Here is a 25,527-nt window from a genome sequence, read left to right on the forward strand (position 1 = left end):
TTTTTTTAGTTTGTTTTGATACACATATAATTTAATAGGGTAGTATTTTTTATTTTCAAATTTAGTGGATAACAATTCTAAAAAATGAGTGAAAACAATCCCACTGACAATGCGACGGATTTAAGGTTACGTCAAGGTACGTCTCTTGTGAATATCAATTGATTGTAAGGTTTTCTCTTCTGAAATTACATTATGACTCATTCACATACATTATTAACACAAATACATTTTCCAGGGCGAGGCGATGAGGCAACCACAAGCAATTCCACTGGTTCAAGAGGTCCACGAGGGAAAAATGCACAATATTACCGTGATTACAGAGCACGGAAGCGAGCGGAGCAGGAAAAAGAGTCGTTGAATAGAATTAGTGATCCTTCTACGACTGCTGATTCTTCTACAATTAATGTCACAGGTTGCGAAGTTTAACTTCTTCCGCGCGGAGGGACTCCACGCACTTTTTTTAAAATTTGAATTGGGAGTAAGTAGAACAGTCGAATATGGAAAAATGGGGTGAAGTTTGATTGTGGAATAAAACCAGATACCTCGATTAGGCGAAATTATTTCCGATTTCTTGCGAACAATCTCTGTGTTCCATCCTACAAGTCAGGAAGTAGGATCTACCATATTGAATAATTGTTGTTGATTAATTTACGTCATTATGATTTTTTTTGGAAAAATCAATAGTAAGATATGGCTTAATTTCCATGCTGATCAGTAGTAAATGAGGTAAAATTTGGTAATTTCAGCCAAATCAGTCTTTTAGTAGTGCTTGTATAATTTGAGATGATGCAAAAATTTTCAATTTGATAACTTTATTTTATTTAGTACTGGGATCCTAGGCCCCAGCAATTTTATTTAGTAGGCTCGCTACCGCTCACCAACCTCGATTATGGCTTCACGATTATTGTTGTTCCTAGGCAGAAAACAGCTTTTCTACAAAAATTAAAATTATTCAGAAAAAAATATATATGTACTAAAACTAATTCTGTTTGCTAACGCTTATGCATCCATTTCACCTTTCCGAATAATATTATCTATTAGTATTATAAATACTCAGATCTATTAGTGAACAGAAGTAGTTTTTTTAATAACATTTATATTGTTATAACATTATATTATTCAAACAAATTTGATGAGTTCTTAACCGTAAATTATTATTTTCGCTTAACAAACGGGCGGATATATTAAATATTATTTTTGCTTGCATCTCATTGTGCATGAAGCTGATCGTTAAGTTCTAAATCATTCAACAGATCTCTTTTAACTGTTATTTCTAACTGTATATTAATGTCATTTGCACAAAAGTAAAAATTCTAAAACGGTTAATAAGATTACACCAGATTTCTAAATTACTTTTTGTTAAAATGTTGCGCAGAATTACATAATAAAAATAATAATAATTAAATAAAACATTTCTCTTAGTCTCAAACTTTGGAATTAAAAGCGCAAAAATAGCAGTACCGAAAATTAATTTTAAATTAGGAATAAACAGATATTTCTAGAAAAACAATACCTTTATGACTTTCATTAATTTTATGCCGATGAAAGCTAAAACAATATAGAAGTGAATGAGGAAAAACTCTAACCTTCCACGTGATTTTCCGGCCAATAAAAATGCACGGATAACCGCAGAAAACTGCGAAAAAATCATAAGATTTTAATATATAGTAAGAAACACTTATTAACTATGTTTTTTTTTTTTGTTTGCCAGTTGTTTTTCTTTCTTTTTGAGCTACATGCTAACACCTCCCAAACGTTAAAACTATAAAAGTTCTGTATTTAACTAGTCAGTACGCTAACTGTTACATGCCAGAGCTTTCTCAACGTTCTAAAATGGTAGCGTAGATGTAGTTGATTTGATTCCCACCGTAACCTTGGAAGTGTCTTGCTTGTCATGGAATTCGAGAACAGAAGGCACAAAGATTAGAAAGACTGCACTGGGGGGGTGGGCATACTGCACTAAATAGCTAGGGGCCATCGTGCGGTATCGCTGTTCTGCTAACAGCTTTAAAGCGTTGTTGTAGTGGGATTAAATTCTGCTATAACATTGAACCGTATAGAGCCTGTTGCGTAACTACCACTACATCTTTTAAATTCCAGTTCCTTAGTATATACGAGGGTGGTAAATTAAATAGTGGCAACTTAACCTTGAAACTCACAGAAGGGCGGGCATGCTCAAATAGGATATGGGAGCTGTGATGTGATGTTGTTGTCCATGTGTAGAGTGCAAAAAACAGTCGATCTTCTGATAAGAGTTGTTGTTGTGTGGCGTTAAAGTGAGGAGTTTCGTTTCCATCGCTCTAAAGCATGTTTTCAAAAGGTGATCAGCGGTCGTGGCCTAAAATCGAGGATGCCCGAGGCAAAAATGCAACAGAATGTTTTCGAGGATTAGTGGAAACCTGTGGAAATGCTTTACTGTATAGGACAGTAGCACGATGGGTTCAATCATCTCGTCTTTTTTCGTCATTAAGCCTTTTGAAAACATGCTCTAGAGCGATGGAAACGAAACTCCTCACTTTAACGCTGCACAACAACTACCCTTCTAAGCAGATCGACTGTTTTTTGCACTCTACACATAGACAACAGCGCCATCTCACAGCTCCCATATCCTATTTGAGCTTGCCCGCACTTTGGTGAGTTTCAAGGTTAAGTTGCCACTACTTAATTTACAACCCTCGTAAGATATATTAACTTGATTATATCTTGAGTTACCTCTTAATAGATGAAGGCTTACGTTGTCGGTAGCTTAGACCTACAAAGCTGGTGGTAGGCAGGCTTGCTTCAACAAACACTCTACATCGGTGACTTTTGTACGTGATCTGAACACTTGTATCTCTACAAAAACGACCAATTCAATAGGAACAATTTGACGGATAGAATTTGACGGATAGAATACAGTGAACAGTTGATTTGTAATTTGTGACTGCGACATTGAGCTCCTCGTGCTATTGCTACTCAGTCTAGATCATACTAGTAAAAGATGCATGAAACAGACACTATAGCTTAATCTATATTATTTTTATGTTACGTAGAATTTTTTTAAAAAACTTGAAAGCTTTTTTTAGGCACTCTTTCTTTCTGATTTAAAAATGTATTAAGACAATAAATAATTAACCACAACCTAACTTTTATCAGCAATTTAAATAAACCATTCAAGCATTATAAACAAATTTATTACTATTCTATTTGGTGAAACCATGCAAACAAAAAACTCTACCAAGTGAATGTTTTAAATACGGTATCTTTGGGTTTTATTGATATGTAAGTATATATATATATATTAACCAGAAATGTAATTAGCTTTCAAGTACGGTTATTTTATTTGATGTTTTCCCCGTGATTAAACTCTTGAATGCAAATTTTGATTTCATTCGACCATATTAAGTTTGAGCTTTAACAAAAGTTTTGTTTTTTCAAAAGCTTGTTTCATTTGCTCGAATTAAATGACTCTGTGACGAAAATAGTGCTAACCAACTTAATTTAGTAGTCTGAGTTCATGCATGGTATGTTCTATTTTACGAGGTTTTTTTCTATTGATGTTTAGTACCTGCTTTATCATTATTTGCAGACTCATATAAGTTTTTTTTTAAAATTATTTATACTATGAATCCTAAATATTATAAATCCTTTAGTTTTCTCTCTAGTTTATATCATTACATAATTTGAATAAAAGCTACTTAATGATCAAATTTTTAATAAAATTCAATGCAAAACATCTTAACTATTAATTTTAACTGAAAAGAGGAATATATTTAATTTTCTTTGTTAAATTGACAACGGAATAAGTATTTAAATATTTACAGCAAGTAGCTGACACCTAAATTAAAAATTTCAGATAAGTTACATAAAATTATATTATGATAAAATATTATTATGAGTAGTTCAATAAATTTAAATTCAGAACAAAAAAAAGTATGTGGTAAAAAAAAGAAGAAGAAAAACAAGAGCTATTTTAATCATTAAATCTCTTTTTTTTTTATAAACAATGCATTTAGTGAAATGTTCTTGTCATTTTAAAATCGAAAGAAAACTGAAAGTTGCTTCAATCTAGAACTCAAACGAGCTTACTTTAAGGGTACCCTTTTGTAAGAACAAGTCTTTCTTTCTAAGAAATTTCCAAGCTCATTATACCTATCTTACATCGCAACGTTTCCGGAAGAATTTGCTGTTCTGTTTCAATCAATTGACTTTATTTCCTCCTACGACATTGAGGTTCGTTTCTCAGTTTAAAACATACCTTTACTGTAAGCGTTGAGAACTAGCCCACCCTTTTCTTGTCTCTATTGTCTAACCTAATGGTTGATTCTAGAAAATTCACCCAGATAAATAATGGATAAACGGTAAACTGCGCCTATTTTTATAACAAAAAAATACGCAAACCAAAAGTTTTATTTAAATTGCTTTAAATCAACTCCATATAATTGTATCTGTTATATTTTTTTCTTCATTTCTTGAAATAAACATTACTGTTTCATGTATAAGAACAAACATCATGGCAAAAGATAATTAAATAGCCTAATTTGTCTGGTTTCTAATTCACAATTAAATTTAAAATATTTTAAGACTTAGATAAGTTGAAATTAATAATATCTGGATAATACTCGTTATCCATAGTGAGAGGAAATGGTGTAAATAAACACTAAATCGGAATCTATCAACACTACGTCACTAGATACTATCAGTTAATTTTTATTATTAGTAAAAATTTTATAACTTATTTTTTTATTTCAATTACCCTTGGTTTTACATTATTAAAGTGAGAAACACGTTATGTAAGTGGACTTATAAATCAACTAAACAAGAGCTACCACTTAAGTTTACCTGAAGAACTTCATAAAAAATATTTAGTTATTAAAGAATGCGAGATGTGAGATACACGTTATATAAGGGGACCTATAAGTCAAATAAATACACGTTCCCAAATAATTTTCAAACCACTAATTTGATAATTCATTTCATTTCATTTCATTTAAACTTATTGATGAACTGTATAAAAAATAATCAGTTACTGAAGAATGCACAAGAGATTACTGAATTTTTCCCCCATAAAATAGAGCTGTAATCTAGCGAACAACCCTGTGGATATCTTAATAAAAGCGATTAATCTTAATCACCTGCCATTTAATAATACTATATTGCAAGTTGAGAAAATACCATTGCAGGATAGGATTTAAGTAATCATCCACGACTACATATAGTTACTTTTTATTTCATTATCAAATTATGCAAATATGCTTTCAAAGCAATAAAGCTTTTAAAAGTTAAACACGTCAAACAGAAATTTAATTCATGATATCTTTAATGATATATATTATAGAATTATAATAAAAAAATGCTTATAGTTTTGTAACCTTACTATAATCCAAGGTTTGGGGACATATTTCGATAAATGACGTTCGTTCTTGAAAAAGAAACAACTATATGACGTTACAAGAGCATTGGATTTGATTGGGCCACTTAAAATGGAGCTTCTTATGCTAAAATGTTCTTAACAAATCAAATATAAGATAAAGAATATTTTGCTTCATTGTAGAAAAAATTCATCTGCACGAGATGATATTTATTAGTCTTTCATCAGTTTCTTCAAATGCGAAGAGGAAGACATACATTTAATACGATTTTCAGATGTCAATTTTTAATTCAAATTACTTATTAATGTATTTTCGCTGTTAATTTATGTTCTTATTAGTACGAAAGCATGCAAAAGGAGGCCGTACAACGTCGTTTCAAGAGATGGTGAAATTAAGGTATGTTCACGCTGGGAGCATGGCATGCAACAGGCGAGCACTTAAATGCAAACAGGCTCTCTTCATAGAGATAATGGCTTCTTCTTAACTTGCAAACAGATTATCGAAGCAATTGGAAGCTAAAAATTATCAAGTTTCAAGATTTTAACACAAACAGTTCTAGAATAATAGAGGCAAATATACAGACATGTAATCTCTTGTTTAGATTGAATTCCTATAGTTATTAGTAATGTTTAGTAATAAAAGATTAAATTTTTCCAATTTAGATTTCATCACAGCATTTATAACAGGTGAAAAGTAATTTAAACATCTTAAGTTTTATCAAGGGAAAATGTGATAAAGAAGTCAACTGTACAGTGCAAAAAATAAAAGTACGGGCCACTCTGAAAAACTTTTGAGCTGATGATCGGATCTTTAGGCTCTAGTACTCAATCTTCGAAGGGGTGTCCACAAATATGTGGATATTTTAAGTAATTGAAAAAATTTTCCACGCAATTATAAAACTCATTTATCCAAAGATAATTACATGCGAAAAATAAATTTCTAGTAAATATTTATTTATTTCATTTAATAATAGACGAAAAAATTTTCTACCGTAGAGTATACAATTTTTTACATTAAGAAATGTAATTTTAAATAGCAAAATACGAAGTTTGAACAAAATTGGTTGAATAGTTCTTGAAAAATCCATTTTTCAAATTGTGATTTTTTTTAAAATTTGATTGTGTCCAAAAACGTTTTAATACACTAAAAAATTATTCACGAGATATGGCGCAAATACGTACAAAGTAAAATTAACATTAATGGGACAAAACTTGACCAAACTAAAGGGACTACATTTCCTGAGTGAGGCTAATATTTAAATGAAAAAAATTGAGATGCGTCGAAAAACGTGCGTCTATTCAGAGAAAATAGGTTTTTGTGTTTCGTAACTTAAATATCTTCTACGTTAATTAATTAGCATATTTGAAGTCATCCCCTCAAAACAATAGTATTGAATTACGGAGCTATCATTGGATCAAAAGTTAATTAGGGTAGTTCATTGTATACGGAGAAAATAAATTCTGACAAAATTACTGCTTTGTTTGATAATAATTGGTATAAAAAAGCATAATTTTGGTTAATAAAACCAAAATAATTGGTGCATAAATCATTCATTAGTAAATGCGCCGTTTGCATGGCAACGGTTTACGGAAAACTCTGGTTTCTAGAATTGTAGTTTTTATTACCACACATATCGTAAAAAATACAAAACTAATGAGAAATTATCAAAATAGATGCTTAAACTTACTTTTCAGATTCAATGTGATTGATATTAAATATTTTATATATACTAGTGGGCTGAGCCCCCTGCTCTCTAACGCTCGCCAGCCCCCGAAAATTGCTACGCAATCTTATATGGTTTTTTCGCAAACCAAGCTCGCTTCGTTCACTACTAACTTAGGTACATTACAAATGCACAAAATTCTGAGAATTCGAAACAATCATTCAAATCCATATAAAAAACTTTTTTTTAAGAAGAAAATTACATCTTTTTAGTAAAAACTAAGTCATTAAAATAAATTTGAATTCAAATAAATGACACGTAATTTGTTAAACCTATTAGAAATGTGCTATAGTACAAAATCTTAAAGCGTAACAGCACGACTGAGACTCATTTTTCAATGAATAACTAATAACAATAATAAAACAAATAAATTCGTGATATAAATTAAAAATCGTCAAATAAATTCGTAATATGTGTTCGTAATTCGTGAAAAAAAGCGCTTTCGACGAAATACTAAATTAGAGATCTGTCGACAAAGACTACTCACTTCTGCCTAGCTTAATAGTATGAGTTTGCCATAGCTGATGCTCTCTCAGGTTATTTCAGTTTCCATTTTTAAAAGCGCTATACGTTGAGCCACATCAGCTAGATTTGGCATGTGACATTTTTAGCGGCAATCATTGGTCGATTTTCTAGCGTTGCCTTTCGGGGAGTTGTAATGAGACTTTTTTTTGTCGCCGTGTAAGTGGAATATATAAATAGATTCAATAATATATATTCAATGTATTCAAGATTTAATTGGTACTTAATCCCCCCCTTTAAGATATCGTGATAAAATTACTAAATTTTATCATATTCAAATTTCTTTGCATACTATAAAACCTTATTTTATTGCTAATTTTACCAAAGCGCTTCTCTGAAATTTACCAAGTTTTTTGTTGTTCCCATAGAGCCAGAAACACGGTAAATTTTATCATATTCTGGTAGATCTGGAAGGTTTTGACCATACTTCTTCTCTCGGTTATTTAGAATAGTCTGTAATCACCATCATTACTATGTATATATGTCACGGCGAAAGATCGAAATCGGTGGTTGTCGACTTTCACCATTGAATGTCGACAAACACCAAATACGTCGGTGAAAGATCGAATATTTCATTGCATTCTTGTACATTCGAACCCTCACCGGTGTATGTCGACAATCACAGATATGCTTTGGTAAATGTCCAAAATATTTATTACATTCGATTTGATATGAGTTTATTCGTGGATATAATTACATTTATTCGATATTTTAACCCTACACTGATGTTTTTTTAAGGTTAAGTACCACTTCCCGGTATACCCTACACTGATGTTTTTTTTAAGGTTAAGTGCCACTGTCCGGTATACATTTGCCCGGTATATCCTACACTGATGTTTTTTTTAAAGTCAAGTGCCACTGCCCGGTATATATTTGCCCGATACTCCAAACACTGATGTTTCTTCTAATCTATCGTCAGTAAGTATTAAAATATAGAATAAATATAAATATATCAAATAAATATATCAATATTAACGAATAAATTAATATAAAATTGGATATAACAAATATTTCGGACATTCCCTAAAGCGACTATGTGATTGTTGACATTCACCGGTGAGAGTCAGAAATAAGGGTATTTAGCAAATATTTCGGACATACACCAAGCGACTCCGTGAATGTCGACAATCTCTAGATTTCGGTGTTTCACCGTAACATATACATTTATTAAAACTTTGCTAAAATGTATAAGGTATACATATTGGAGAAAAACAAACAATTGTCAAGTAAAAAGGAAAAAAAAATTAAAAATCTGTTAAATCCGCAAAAGAAAAATCAGTGATTTCAAACGTTGAAAATCGCTTGATTGTCTGATGATACTAGAAGTTTCTAATAATTGCGTTTTACATCCTCTCAAATGTCCTGCGGAATTCAGACAGACATGGATGCTTTAATCTAGCCTTCTGCGTCAATTAGTTATAAGATTTGAATCTTTCCTCTTTTCTTCGATTAAATATCATTTTGCAACTCCCAATATACATTAATTTAGTTTTTATATTCACGATAGGAGTTTAAAATATATGTATAGCACGCAGGGATTTTATAGAAAAATACTTCTCAACCAGCGAGATTAAATTTTTTGAATTTCCATAAAAGTGCCACGCATATTTTTTTTTTCGTTTGGAGCACGTCTGTGACACAAGACAAGTAGTGGAATAAAAAGAGTAATACTTTTGAGTTCAGTAATATTTTTCTTAGCAGCAAAATTATTATAAAAAAAATAAAAGGTTGTAGAATTGTCCACATTGATCTATATCTAATGGTAATAACAGTATTTTTAGCAGATACAATTAAATCATTATTAAACGTATCGCAAAGTTAAGACTTTTACTAAAACAGTATAATTAAAACAGTTTCAACACAAATTTAAACACAGATTAAAACAGTTGATTTTCAGCAGATACAATTAAATCATTATTAAACGTATCGCAAACTTAAGACTTCTACTAAAACAGCATAATTAAAACAGTTTCAACACAAATTTAAACACAGATTGAAACAGTTGATTTTTAGCAGATACAATTAAATCATTATTAAACGTATCGCAAAGTTAAGACTTCTACTAAAACAGTATAATTAAAACAGTTTCAACACAAATTTAAACACAGATTAAAACAGTTGATTTTTAGCAGATACAATTAAATCATTATTAAAGGTATCGCAAAGTTAAGACTTCTACTAAAACAGTATAATTAAAACAGTTTCAACACAAATTTAAACACAGATTAAAACAGTTGATTTTTAGCAGATACAATTAAATCATTATTAAACGTATCGCAAAGGTAAGACTTCTACTAAAACAGTATAATTAAAACAGTTTCAACACAAATTTAAACACAGATTAAAACAGTTGATTTTTAGCAGATACAATTAAATCATTATTAAGCGTATCGCAAAGTTAAGACTTCTACTAAAACAGCATAATTAAAACAGTTTCAACACAAATTTAAACACAGATTAAAACAGTTGATTTTAGGATTTAAGATCTTGCAATAGTAAAATTAATTTACTTACCTTAAGCATTTTAAATTATTTAACCATTTTTCAGTTAATTTAAGTTTAAAGTTTTTTATAACGTTGTCTTGTCCGGAAAGATCTATCACGTGATAATGACAAACTAAGGTAGACAACGTTAAATATATTAAAAGCAGACAGCTGTTTCGGATGCTCAAAGAGCAACCTTCATCAGTGCAACAGAAAACAATGAGAGAACAGAGTAAATATATATAGAAAGATGACGTCACAAGAGGGTTTAGAGCAACGGCCAATAGGAGGGAAGGGTGAACGGAAGACGACGAATAAGAAACAAGGAACACTTGATAGGTCATTGACCAACAGTTTGGAATTTTTGAAAATATGATAAGACTCGTAAAAATCTAAATCGAATATTGAAGAACAATTTTGAATGACTTTAGAGGAGGAAAAATTAAAATTATGATTAGAGTCCCAACAATGTTGGGCAATAGATGAGCGTTTAAATTCTTGTTTTTTGANGCCGAATTTAAAAACCATAAGCCAGTAGGCGAAAAAACTTAATTATTTTTGCAGTTATCTACAACTTCTAATCTTTACTTTTTTTTGTCTTTCTCGACTGCGAATAATCAGTTTAAAAAATGCTAAGAAATAGTTAAATATTTGCAACTTTTGCAAGTGCATAATGCTCTTTTATTTACTCAAAGAGATAAAGCACTGTGGCAAAAAAAAAAGAAATGGTCAACTTCGAATAACTTTTGACTGGATCGCCACGCTCTAGGTCTCAATCATAATGGATTGAGGGGGTGACGGAAAATATGTTTATTAATAAGTGCAAACAATATTTTGAGTTTTGAAATCAGTCACACAAACGTACTTTCGTAACTTAAAATATTTTTATGCTTTTATTAAGTAGCATATTTGAGTTTAGATATTCAAACAAACAATTAAAGCAGGAAAAAAGTAATAAAAAGCAATAATATAAAAGATATGTGTGTTGGCTGGACAGCACTTCTTCAGGGGGCACACTGACAACATAATTTATTAATTGGGTTTAGATTTATTGATGATTTAAATATTTTTGATAATAATGATTTTGATTTAATTAATGATACTTATCCTAAAGAACTAAATTTAGTTAAGACAAATTCAGAAGATAATTGGGCATATTTTTTAGATCCTGATATTAAATTTCTTAGCAATAAAATTTTCATTGGATTATACGATGACAGAAGGGTTTTTGAATTTAATGTAATTAGTTTAACACATTTAATTCCAACCTTCAATTTAAGATTTTTAAGAATATTGTTATTATTCATATTCTTAGGCTTAAATTTATTTGTAATGAAAAGACAGATTTTCTTTCAGCTATAGAGACTTTCAGGATTACCTTAAGGAATAATAATTTTCCTTTTAATTACTATAATTATGATGTTTTAATTCAAAATATTTTAAAAAGTTTAAATAGTTCGGTTGATATTGAAGCTCGCATAAATAGGCCCATGCGGTGAAATTTAGGATTTCTTTTCCAAAGCAGATGGCAGCACTTTTTAAAAGATTTTCTGTTCATTGAATATCTTTTTATTTCATTGTTCAAGATTTTCAAATTGGGTCAGCACTTGATTTATTTATAATATTTTCTTACTGATTTGGCAATTTATATTTTATTTTGATTTAGATATTCTAACTGTTACTGGAACTATTTTTATTTACAAGTGGGCGTTTCATTTTTAAGTCTTACTATGTGTACTTTTAAGTAGCGTTTGCTGGCTCATTATTTTTCTGTGCTTTTCAATTCTTGTAATGATTTTTTCTAATTTGTCTATTCATTATGGGGCCTCGAGGCACTGTCAGTTTTGCTTTTTTCACTGACAACAGAAAGGCTCCTGTGTGTTGGTAGGCAGTGTGTCCCCTGAGGAAGTGCTGTCTTGCCAACACACACATTTTTTATTTTATTGCTTTTTATTACTTTTTCCTGCCTAAATCGTTTGTTTGAATATCTAAATTAAAATAAAGCAAATTTAGTTTTAGCTGCTTTAGGCTCTTTTCCATTTTGATTTAATGTTTTAATTATTAATTTACCTTTTTGTCTTTTTCGGTATTTGTAAATTAGATTCATTTTCTGATTAGTAGCATATTTGAGGTCACTCCCTTGAACCACCGCGATTAAATCCTAGAACGTGAAGATTCGATCATTAGATATCAGGTTATTCAGGGTGGTTCACGTTTTTGGCGTACTGTGCATCAAAAATAAAAAAAAGGAGATACGTTCCCTTTAATTGAAATAACATATAGTTTTAATCAGTGCATATACTCATTTGAAGGGGAGGCCAAAGTGATAAATTAGCTAATATTTGTAATGGCTTGTTTAAATATGAGTAAAAAGTAATTCTTCTTGATTATCGGCCACAGGGGCAGTCTGAGTACGTCCATTAACAAACCCACGAAGAGTTTTAGAAAATTCATAAAATTAGTTGCTTTTGAATATTGTTTCCTTAAACTAACGTTAGAAGTAGCTGCCAGGAACCGCTGCAAACAACTGTTTCTTATTGCACTATTTTGTATCGTTTTTTGTTCTACTTCTCTTGAAAAGTAACACTCTTCACTATAAACTACAAAAGGAAGTAGCTATTACAGTAGTTTCGCTGCATGTAGCATGCTACTTCCGATCACTGCCATAAGTTTAAGGTGATGCTTGGATGAATAATTTCCTAATATAACTGAGAAAAAAGTAAATTTGCGCAGAGAAAAGAAAGTATGGAGAGAAAAATTTTTTTACCGCGTCTCTGGCTCTACGGGAAGACCAAAAATTTCGTTACTTTTAACTGAAGCGCTTTGGTAATGATTCTGGTAAATTAACAATAAAATATACACAGAAGAGCCAAAAAAACTGGTATACCTGCCTAATATCGTGTAGGGTAACCGCGAGCACGCAGAAGTGCCGCAACACAACGTGGCATGGATTCGATCAATTTGTGAAGTAGTGCTGGAGATAATTGACACCATGAATCCTGCAGGGCTGTCCATAAGTGGGGGTAAGAGGGGGTGGGGATATCTTCTGAACATCACGTTGCAAGGCATCCCAAATATATTCAATAATGTTCATGTCTGGGGATTTTGGTGCAGCGGCACTCTTCTGAATTTAGACACTTCCGCTGGCCACCAAAATCCCCAGACATGAACATTATTGAATATATTTGGGATGCCTTGCAACGTGATGTTCAGAAGATATCCCCGCCCCCTCTTACTCCCACTGGTTTATGGACAGCCCTGCAGGATTCATGGTGTCAATTATCTCCAGCACTACTTCACACATTGATCGAATCCATGCCACGTCGTGTTGCGGCGCTTCTGTGTACTCGCGGGTACCCTACACGATATTAGGCAGGTAAACCAGTTTTTTTGGCTTTTCTGTGTATATTTTATAATGTATGATAACAATTGGTAAAGGTGGTGGAATTTTAATTTTTCCATAATACCTGGCAACATGCCACAAAAATCGGTTAAATTTACTTTTATTCAGTTAAATTTACTTTTCAGTTTTGTATTTTTTACTAAATGTGTGGTAATAAGAACTATAAATTTGATAATCAGAATTTGTGGTATACAGTTCCCATATGAACGGAAAAATTATCATCTGCATGGTTTCAGTACTGTATATTTGGTTTTATTACTATATAGTACCGCAATTTAACCAGAATTTTTTTATCCATGGAACTTGTATTCACGCTTTATGTTGATAACTTGTGTATTCTGATGACATTTAAAAAATAACTTTAAATTGCAATTTTTTCCTTTACCAGTTTTTTTTATTTAACTCTAGCCATATTATTTATATTTTAATGAACGTTCTATATATTTATTGAATGTTCTATAATAGAAATTTCTCTCATTTAATGAATGGTCTATAATATATATTTCAGCTAGCTAATGAATGTTCTATAATATATATTCCTGTTATTTAGTGAATGGTCCATAATATATACTCCTGTTATTTAATGAATGTTCTATAATATATTCTCCTGTTATTTAATGAATGGTCAATAATATATATTTCAGCCAGATAATTAATGTTCTATAATATATATTCCTGTTATTTAATGAACAGTTTATCTATCTCTTGCTATTTAATGAACGCTCTGTACATATTCTTGCTATTTTTTGCTAAAAAGAGAGATGTATATTTACACATTTCACAATAAATTTAGATAATTAAAATAAATTGGTTCATAATAAATTTTTTCATTTGAGTTTAACGATATTTTCTACTGACTATAATTTTTTGGGATTCAACTCAATTTTTTAAATAACAGAAAATTTTTTATTTCTCACTTCACAAGAATTACTGATTCACAAACTTAATCGAAAAAAACTATAAATGGAAACTTTGTCAGAAATATTTAGTTGTTTTTGATAAAATAACATTGAGACTTATTAAAAATTAATTGCTCTAGAGTTATCGACGAAAACATATTTACTCTTCACAAAATTTTTATTCCTTTCTCAACGCAAACTTTTAGAATGTATTTTTTTTTCTCTAGCTAATAGATATCAGTAACTATCCTGGAAAGTATTCCTGGGGCGTTAAAAGATATTTGTTTGTCCTAGTTAGACTTGCTTTTGGTAAAAAGTGGCGTGGAAGTCAGACTTTTTTTAATGATGACATAGACACGTGTAAAATGGCAGGCGTAAATGACACGTGTAACTTTGAATTTAAAATACATTTCCTTTCATGAAGTCGTTTGGTGAAAAAGTTAAAGTTAGGTATGCACAAAAAATAAAGGTTTATTGATTAAAAGTGCCTCGCAAATTCAAATTGGTAAAATAGGATAGAAAATTCATCTTTTAATAAGGTTACTCAGTTTAGAATCCCAGCAATGGCTGGTTGATGCGAATTCTGCTGCCGACTCACACTGACCACAGTGCTCAAGTAAAATATCCCAGGGGTGGACAAGGTATGGGTTAGAATCTCATTGCCTTCAAGTTTACCACCGGAGGTTTTCGAGTCCTGCTTTCCCTTTAACTCAAAAACGTGTTAGTTCCATCAAAAAATCCTCAGCGAAAGATAGTTTATTGTCCCAATCCTTGATCCAGGAGTTCCCTTGTTTTCTTAATTAGGTTTAAAATTACAAAGCTACAGAGTTGGGCATTGATCGTCGCAAACTCAGAATTGGGTCAGTTGTTCAACAGCGGTTATTGAAAAATTTACAAGTATTCTTAGTTTATATATTTTTGTATTTTATTGAATATTTCATAAAATCGCACAATTCCATGTACCAGCCTCATATAAAAGAAAAAAAAGAACATTGGTATAAAATATTTTAATTACCTTAGGATTTGAGAAATTCATGCATTTTTAAAACTTATTTAAACCGAAAAAATGCCACCCGCACCGTAAAAGAATTCTGCATCAAATTAAATAATAAAGTACTTGCACATTGGGTGCATGTTCCGTCAAATCCACTTCACCTTAAAATAATATTTCGCAAATTTTAAAGTAATTTAATTAGAGTTATTCATTGTTTTTACGGTGATTATTACTGTAACAATTACGTTTTATTAGATTTTTTGTTTCGTAAGATGTTCCGGTAAAAATGGATTTCACGGTGAAAAGTCCCGGTACTCTTTAGTATTTATTGTAATTTGCGTTTTACCGTTCTTTTCCTTTTTCACTGTATCATGACCAACTACCTGTATCATGACCGACTGCGTGAGGGTTCAAATCCAAGTGTTTGACATCTGTTCCATTCCTTCAACCAATGAAGAGTTCTCAGTATCCTGTTCTCCTCGATAGATGACCCTTGAACTATTAGAAAAGAAGACTCTTATTCTCATGTAGATAGAAGAACCATTTAGTTGCTTACCGCAAAAAGTCTAGTATTTCCTGTCTCTCACGACAGGTGACTCCACCTGAAAAACGATTTAAACCACTTTATACAGTTTGTTTGGAAAAACACAACTCAATTACAACTTAACTCCAATGTCCATTACCTAACAAAAAACCTAGCATAACCTAACTCCAATGTCTAGTTAAATTTAGTTCCAGCGGTTTTTTAACCATTCTAGTTGTTATAGGTTTAAATACCGTAAGGTAAGGAACGTTGCTAATCATAAACGTTACGGTTAATTGGATGGGCAAACTTCTGCCCGTTATTTTGACTTTATTTCTTAATTAAAAACTTTATATTTTTATTTTATTTATTTATTTATCATTATTATTATTTTTTTTTAATTTGTGATGTAACTTCCCTACAAGATGCCATTCTTAAACAAGAATAAATAAAAAAGTCGAAATAAAACGAAAGATGCATGACAATTAAATTGTGTTTTAAAATGAATTAAGATCCACACAGTGTACTACACACAATAATTTATTATTTTTTACATTAATATTTTTAAAACAAAAAATTAAAGCAGCGAAATATTTATTCAATCGCTACTTTTTTACTTTTAATTTATTATTTCCAAAATGGGAATATTCGAGATACGTCCTTTAGAACTAATGTTTCATTGTCTTAATATTCCATTGTATGTGAAAACTGTTGGAGACAAGATAATTTTTCATCTTAAGAATCTTACATTTGCTATCTTTAAGCGAAAGATGAATTACTACTTTGTGAATAGAGACCATTTATCTTCTTTGATTATTTATCGAAGCATTTTCTTTTAGAAAAAGAACTTGATCCAGTTTCAGTATTGATAACCTTTTTGTATCATCGATTTCTTAACTTTTATTATGGAAATGAAAATAAATTTTTTTATAGAAAGTGAGCCGGACAGAGAAGTTTCTTTAATTATGCATACACCGAAAAACGTATACATTTTCCGAACTCAAACATCCACTATTAGAAAATTTATCAGTAAAAATGGTTAAATAGACATTTATTTAATTGCTATATTACCATATTCAACCAAAATAGTCAAATGACCATAAAAATGATGATATTCGCACAATTATGCGCTAGAAACAAAATTTTATTGATTGCTTTTACCTAATATGTTTTAACAACCAGAATTCTATCCATGTTGACTAGGCCTATTTTATGAGGCCATTTTGTTTCATGAAATTGGGTACATAATGTATTTGAGAGGACTAATCGGTCATTATAATCATCGGCTGAACAGGGGTTCGAATACCAGTTTTGACACCACATTCTTCCATTTCTTCAATGCATGAAGCTTTTCTAGTGTCTTGCATTCTTCAACCGGAGACCTTAGACCTGTTAGAATACGAAACTGTTATGCACAGGTGAACGATGCAGCATCAACAGACCTACAATGTCCGGTTATTTTTAATTTTTATGGTTAGAAATTACACTAGTTATAAATGGTTACAGTATATTTTTTCATTCATGATGTATAGAATTGAAACCGTATAGAGAACTGTATGGTTTTGTATTTATAGTTTTTTAGCTGTATCAATTGAAAACGGTTTCAAAGCTGTAAAAGTAAAGAAATGCTCATAATCATAAACGTAATGGTTAATTGGATCAACAAACTATTTTAAAGTAATTTAAGAACGTAAATTCGCACAGTGTAGTTTAAACGGATACTATATTTTAAAATCAAATTATTGTTTTTACATTATTCATAATCTAAAAACAATTTATGTTTCATTTACCAGATTTTTTAAAATCTTGAATGATATTTAAAAATTGCCTTCTTTTAATTATGTCGCAAACTTTGTCAGAATCTGAGGACAATTTCATTTATTAACTCAAAAATTATTTTACTTCATAATTAAGTCCTAAAAGGAAATCACGAGTATTTTGGGCCTGCAATGTACTCTTTTTTTCAGTACGAAAATGCAAATGACAAAATCTTGGTAAAAAAGTAAAAATAAAAGAAGCGGTAAGGATGGATAGGAAATGGATAGAAAAGTATCTTGGCGAACAAAGAACACGGTATCCTTAGGCCAAGGAAAGTATGGATAGCAACAAATGGTTTGGAAAGTATGGTCAAACAATTTTCTTTTTTTCTTTTTCTTTCAATTTCATTTAATATATTACTGGGGGAATATCAAGTCTTCCTTTATAATTTTAAGTGTGCCGTAGGAATATCAATTTCTATTTAAATCACTGTTATTAAATTGAAAAAAAAATGAATATTAAAGAATGAATATTGCTACTGCTAAAAAAAATCTACCAGCTTGAAAGGAAAAGTTAGCAAATATAAAGCTGAGGACTATAGCTAATAAAATTGAATTATTGTTAGTAAAAAGGCTTCAATCTCAAACAACTTGGCAAGTTAATTCAGTATGGGTTGCATTGAAAAGATAAGACAATGTGATTAGGCTTAAAGAATATGATAAGCATGTCCACTATCAGGAATTCACTTATGGAACAAAAGTCTTAAATCTGATTTCTGGAATGGCAAAATTCTGATCGCACTTGACACTTTTATTACTTTATACAACTTAGTGCTCTTAATTATAGGGTTTCGAAATAACACCCCGACTAATATTGCCCTCTATGAGGCGGGCCAAGTTTTTGAGTTATTGTGATCAACATCGCATTGCAGACTTTGTAAGTGGTTTGCAAAATAGTTATAGACTGAAAAGGAATAGTTCACTAGTTACGCTGCAAACCTGTAAATTTTACAATCTTCTGTAGATTTTAATTATTTAAAGTCTATCGCATCAGGTAGGTATAGGCACTTTATTTACGTCGCGCAAGAGCTGCACAATGGGCTATTGAAGACGGTCTGGGAAACATCCCGGAGGATGATCCGAAGACACGACATCGCAATTTTGATCCTCTGTAGAGGGGATGTCTCCCCTGCTTTAGTAGCCCGACAATCTGCGAGTGAAGTTGAGCACTTTACGGTAGAACAGTTTAATGAGAACCGATACCGTATACTCTCAGCCACCCACTTATTAACCGCAGCCAGTGAAGCTTGACTTTGGTGTTCTTCTGGGAACCGTGTCTTTGCGATCAGTCCACTGCGATATGAAAATGGATTCATTGGCCAGAGCATATTTTCATACAGAATAATTTACTCCAACAAATTAGCCCTCTCAACGCCCTGAATAATTAAAACAGACTGCTCTGGAGGTGATTTCCTGAAGGAGCAACTCTGATTCACACAGGTTGTAGTAAGAATGAGATATACACTGGAAGTGGAGACTTTTCTTTTAAATTTGGGAAAGGGGGAATATTTCTTGAAAGCAGAAATGCTGATTATTATTCCGTTTTCGGCTCTGTATTGATCGCCGTTACTAAAAATTACTTCCTTGATTAAGTCTAATGCGGAGCCCCTGACATACCTTTAGACATCAGGCTTCCATAAACACCTCTGGGAAACAACTGTCACCGCATTCATGATATGCCATTGAGACTGCTGGTTCTTCAATTAGTTTTAAAGGTGACAGGATACATCAAACTGCGTTAAGTCAATTGACTACTGGACATTTGAAAAACCACAGATTTTATCACTGTGATTCGACATTTCCAGTTTGCACCAAGTGTAGAAAAGCAGAAGACACTTCGCAGTATCCAATCGACTGCATTAACTTGATACACGAGGGTCTTCTAAAGAGACCAGTGTGTGTTTTGGAGGTATTTAAGGTGAACGAACTTATGGAGCTGATTTGATTCATATCTGAGGGATAAGTATCATTCTTTGATATCCTTGAAGGTAGCTTGATTTATGTCTCTGCTAATTAATATAATCCTTTCACTCGTATATTGTTTGTTTCAAAACATTCGGAAAAATATTTAATCAGAATAATAGTATTCCTTTAAGTCTTCGGTTACTTTTTTTTTTCATTTTTCATATCTATTGTCAACATTGCCATCGGTGTTACTTTCACAATTTTGTTCATGTTTTTAAATCCAGATTATGATGTTATACTCTGGAAATATTATTAGCTTCTTTTGTGCTTCTATACAGTTGCGAAAATTTGAAGTGTGTTGATTCAAAATATTCTGAAAGTTTGACCGAACTTAATTGCGGAATTAAAATCCATTTTTGAAACTAAAGAGCTTATAATATACTCTCTAAGCATTACTAACTTCTCTTAGATTTCTACACTGTTGAAAAGTTTTGAAATGCATTGAGTTTTAATTAAATAATTTGCTGGCAGTCTATACGGGGGTTCTAAATTTAACTATATTATTGTGCAAAATAGTGCATCTCAAGCTTGATCACTTCATAACATAGTTAACAGAAATATAATTCAGTTAAAAAACTTTTTATGTTTTATCAATTATGAATAACAATATGGTTCAAGATATTGATAATATGTTTTCAACGCTAAATTAATTTTTCTGAAAATGTGTTGTAAAGTAATACGAGTTTCAGGTCAAGGTTTGATTAATCAAACATAATTTCATAAATTAAACTAAGCATTTTACAGATTTATCGACTTTTAATGTATTTAGATTAAAAACAGGAAACTAAATATATATTTCAATAATTTATATTCTTAGTTTTCTTAATAATTGAAGCAAAATAGTTGAAGATCATTTTTATTAAATCAATTTTCTAATAATTTGTAAAAGTTCTTTGCTTGTAAATATAATCTGTAACTTTTATCATTTTCGGTGCTGATCGCGTAATAATAATAAAAACAGTAATCATTAATCATCTTGGATAAATTCCAGATCTTCATAATCCCTAAGTAAGGATCATGAGACTGCACTGTGTATCTAATGCTGATCATTCTAACCATTTAAGGGAAAAATAGTTAAGCACCTTCTGGCTATAACATTCATTTGGTTAAGAGTGCTAGATCAGCATTTGCTTATTTTAGTTTTATCTATTTCCTTAATCTTATGGGTAATTACTGAACCACTAATGACTTTCTTAGTGAATAGGATAATTTATTCAATCCAAAATCTTTTAGCATCTATGCTATTGTCATTAGCAAAAGAAGTGTCTGTCATTGGAAAAGAAATATTACAATAACAATAAGTATTTGAAGTGCGTTTAAAGTACATCTTTTCTTTCGTAATTACTGTGGTATATTTCAGTTATTACCGGGCATTAAGCCAATAATGGCAGAATTTTATACATTTCAGTGAAGTAAAAAAGTACTAGTTATTAAAAAGTTGCAATTTCTTTGTTTTCTTTATGTAAATACTTATGCATCCTTGTATAAAAATGGTTTTATGCAAATATTTACTTATGTTTAGATGAATTTTACCTAAATCTACATACTTCATTTATTTTTTCAATGCTCTTCAGGGTTTAAACTTTAAGTTATGATTGCAATTAACTTTAAACTTAGTTTATAGAAATTTTTTAATATTATTTTATATTATTTTATTTTATTTTCTCGTGAGAAGAACGAAATCAAATGATTACAAATTTTTTCTTTAAATATCATAGAATTATTTAAAACCTTACCGTCGATTGTCTTATTTTTTCTGAAAACTGCGCAACATTCTTCCCCAACGAGCAGAAAATTGAAGTAAGTATTAACAATTATTGATGTTTAGATTTAACTACGCCCTTTGAAGAATGTAAGACTGCTCAATTCAGTATTAACCTGAAATAATGTAATCATTTATACAATTTGTAGAGTTTTTCAACACCAAATTTGGATAGATAATACACCACAAATTTTACAGTCTAGAGTTATCTATGACGTTTCAATACACCACTTTCGTCAAAGTAATTGCCACCATTACTTGCGTTGAGATATGTTACAATTTCCAAAGATGAGCAGAGAAAAAAAATCTCATGCAAATACTGTACTGTATAGTAATAACAGTTCTAGTAAAAAAAATATTTGTTTAATAAAACCAAAATAAATGGGATTTCAACCCATTAATTTAGCAAATTTTTCCGTTCATATGGTGAAGTTTTGCTGATAATTCTGTTTCCAAAATTATAGTTTTTATTACAACACTGCAGTAAAAAATGCAAAAGTGAAAAGTAAATTTAAAATAATGAAAGGTTTTCATGCCATGCTCTAAGGTATCAAGATAAAATTACCAAATTTTATCACATATTATCAAACCATAATTTATTGTTAGTTTTATCAAAACCATTAGCAAATTTTATCACATAATTACAAAAGATTTCTTTTGTAAGAAACACAGTAAATTTTACCATACTTTGGTAGTTTTAACCATGCTTTTCTTCTCGGTGTGTATATGTTATTTTTTTCAAACTTTTTATGCCAGATATTTGTAATAAAATATTTTGCTATGATACTTTTTTACAGACAAGTAATCCAAATATTACCTATCGTTGCTTACTTTATAGATATATTATTGTGTTCAATCATGCTTTAAGAAAAGCGGATAACGAGAGAAATGAAAGTTTTTGACAAAGATTGAGAGGGACAAAGTATGACGCTTTTTTAAAATTGATATTCCTGACAAAGTATTATTTAAAAAAAGATCCAATGCATAATATATCTCAAAAGTTTAATGTATGAGTATTTCATATTTGTTTTTCAAATACTTTTTTTGTTATCTTTCATTCATGTGCTTAAAGAATTAAAAAGAGTTTAAAGAAATCCTCTACCTTTACCCTTCGAGTGGACTAGTTTTTGTAACAATAACTTATTTTTACTGAAAAACAAGTCAATAAAAATATAAAACTACTTTTAATAAATTTTTATGCTTACAATAAAAGTTAAATTTCATTTTAAAAACTATACCCATTTGCGGAAATATAAATTGATTTGTTAATTAAAAGTGAGGTGTTTTCCAATCGTATGCAATTTTTTATACATTATTCTTAGTTTTAAATTTTTATACTTAAAATAAAAATTAAATGTGACATTTTTATGAAACATTTACGAAGGACAACGGGTAAGTAACATTTTTGCGAAAATGAGATTTTTGTTGGTTTTGGAATCTGTACAGGTAAACGCAATGTTCAGAGTTGATCCGAGACATGTATCATGACTACATCTCGAGTTACTTCACCCAATGTTTTTTGTTTATTTTTGAAAAAGGATATACGTAGCACATTCCCCGTTTCTACCCTGACTTGCGATAACTATAGCAACAGTGTATCACGGAGAATCGAATAATCGAGAATAGATTAAAATAATTGTATAGCAATCGATTACAATAATAATTATTGTAATCAGTGATAGAATAACGCGTATCAATATGAAGCTTTCGTAATTAGGGACAAAGTGAGGCCAATTAACTTTGATATTATTATTTAGCAGTTAACTACAGGCGCTTATGGGTGATTCTCACGAAACATGACAATTCACTGTCCTTGCTCCAAGATCTAATTCTATAATACTAAAAGAACCTTTTTTTAAAATAAAATTAATAAATAGCATTGCTGTTAGCATCCTAAAATGACTTTGCACTAGCATTGACTGTTTTGTATACTTAAAAAATTTAATTAAATATCAAAATGTCATTTTTCCGGCATGTCCCAAACAATATTTCCAATAATAACTAGCTTCAAAACTTCCCATACATTTTTCAAAATCTAATTTTTTTTTATCTTATCCTATGTAAGCATTTCTAGAATATACGCAGAGGGTATTGTTTACTAAAACTTAGTTTAAAATAATTTTTTCTGTCAATAATTTGTTTGTTCCATGAAAATCTGTCATTTTCCTGGCTACTTTTATTTAATGATTTATAAGCAAAATAGATAGCGCCAGGAATCAATATCTTACGTTAATAGATTGATTAGATATCCTCCTATCTGAACATGTCTTGTTGAATGAATAAAGAACCAATTTTCTGGCTCAAAATATATTTCAAAAAATTTTTCAAGGTGAGTTGGTTTTTATGCTGTCATTTTCCTGGCTTCTTGAAATCATTAATAACAAAAACTACATAGATTTATCTGAGTTATTTTAAGAAATACTGTTGTTTTCTGCAGAATATAAACGTCTTCGGCCAAAATATTAAATTAAAGTTATGTGCTATAAAATGGCGAATTTGTCATTATCCTGGCTATCTTTTTCCTGGCTTATGAATGCCAGGACATTGAAGTGTTACCCGAAATTCTTCTTAACTGCTAATACTGTAAAGAGGGAAAGCAAATATTAACCTAATACCAAGCTTATGTATGATTGTAATATGCTTGGATGTAATCAAAGTTATTTATTTATTTAATGATTGATTATTATATCCAATTTTATTCTGTACATATCAGCAACAAAAAATGTTTTGTTTCGTTCTACAGTGGATAAAAATAATTAATTTATGCAATTTATGGTCCATCTAACATAAAGGCTTAAGTTGAGTTACTTGCTATAAACTTAAAATGACTGTTTTTTAACCTTCTAAGGTAATACGTCATTTTCCTGGCATTCAAGATTTGGTGAATTTCTATTTTATTTTTTTTCTCGAGCAAATGTCAATAAACTACACTGCTGTCTATAAGATATTAATAAGTGTAGCTAAGGAAGTATAAAAAAAATTTTCAATTATTTTGAAGACTTTAAATTTGAAGAAATTTTTTGGTCCGAATTGTCATGTTTCGTGAGAATCACCCTTATATGTTTAACACAAGTACACGAGGGGAGTATTTTATGAAAATAGTTTTTGACTCCCCAGAAAAATAAATCGATGCAGCTCAACAGTTTTCCAGCAGTAACCGACATATCAACGCTACTGAAACAATAAGACTGATGGAACATGTCAAGAACAAGTGACTTTTCATACAGCCATGATATACCTAGAAAAGTTGTTATTAGGTAGTACATCAACAGTTTGGTATCCCACCCATTCTCTTTGACGGCAGGTAAAAAGGATGTTCCTTAACTCCCATCTCTTTAAGCTTATCCAGCTGAACGTAACCATTAACAGCAACAAACCAGAAAACCCTTTCGAACAATGTTGTTTGTTATTAGTTCTATTCGATACTACAGGGAAGGCCAAAGACTCAAACAGAAGCTAACTCAGTTACACAATATCTCAAAGAAGACAGCGATGGAGTAAAGGTCACTGAATGAACAATTTCTGTACATTCTTGACTGTTAGCTAGTATATATGATTTGTCATCAACTTTTACATTGTGTTAAAATATTTATTTGGGGAATATAATGATTGCTTTCAAAATAAATGGATAATTCTTACTTCATTACTTTTTCTCTTCTTTCTTTTTTTGCCTAGTAAAATGGAATGTGTGCTAAATTTCAAAAATGCACAGTTCGAACAGCTATATCCATTTCTTGATATCAAATACCGAGTTATTTTCTAGACTGCCTAAAAAGGGTATCCAACAATTTGGTAGCAATTAAAATAATCTTTCCACAATTGACGCAGTTTATTTTTTTTGTGGTTTTTCTTGAAAGTACAGATTTGTAACATACCCCCTTTTAGCAATGATCGCTTCAATTGTACTCTGATCCTTAATAATGGCCGCCCGCGCACTGTCCTACCCATAATTATCCTCAAAAATTTCAACGTAGGCAGTTTGTAACGTGCACAACCTAAACAGTGTAACTACAGTGAAGCCTAATATATTTATCACGGGCATTGCTTCACTTATTATCGGAAAAGATGTATTTATTTACTTTGC

At 30.7% G+C, this 25,527-nt stretch overlaps 1 protein-coding gene across 1 annotated transcript in view; it reads right to left on the minus strand.

The window, feature by feature from the left end:
* Nucleotides 1-17,266, minus strand: part of LOC107454018 (synaptogenesis protein syg-2-like) — a 99,775-nt gene extending 82,509 nt beyond the window's left edge. The window contains exon 1 of the mRNA XM_071181825.1: nt 17,206-17,266. Within this exon, the coding sequence (XP_071037926.1) occupies nt 17,206-17,266 (61 nt within the window). The remainder of the gene's footprint in view (nt 1-17,205) is intronic.
* Between the last annotated feature and the right edge of the window lie 8,261 nt (nt 17,267-25,527).

The sequence above is a fragment of the Parasteatoda tepidariorum genome, chromosome 6 (genome assembly GCF_043381705.1).
Source record: "Parasteatoda tepidariorum isolate YZ-2023 chromosome 6, CAS_Ptep_4.0, whole genome shotgun sequence".
In the NCBI taxonomy this organism is placed as follows: domain Eukaryota; kingdom Metazoa; phylum Arthropoda; class Arachnida; order Araneae; family Theridiidae; genus Parasteatoda; species Parasteatoda tepidariorum.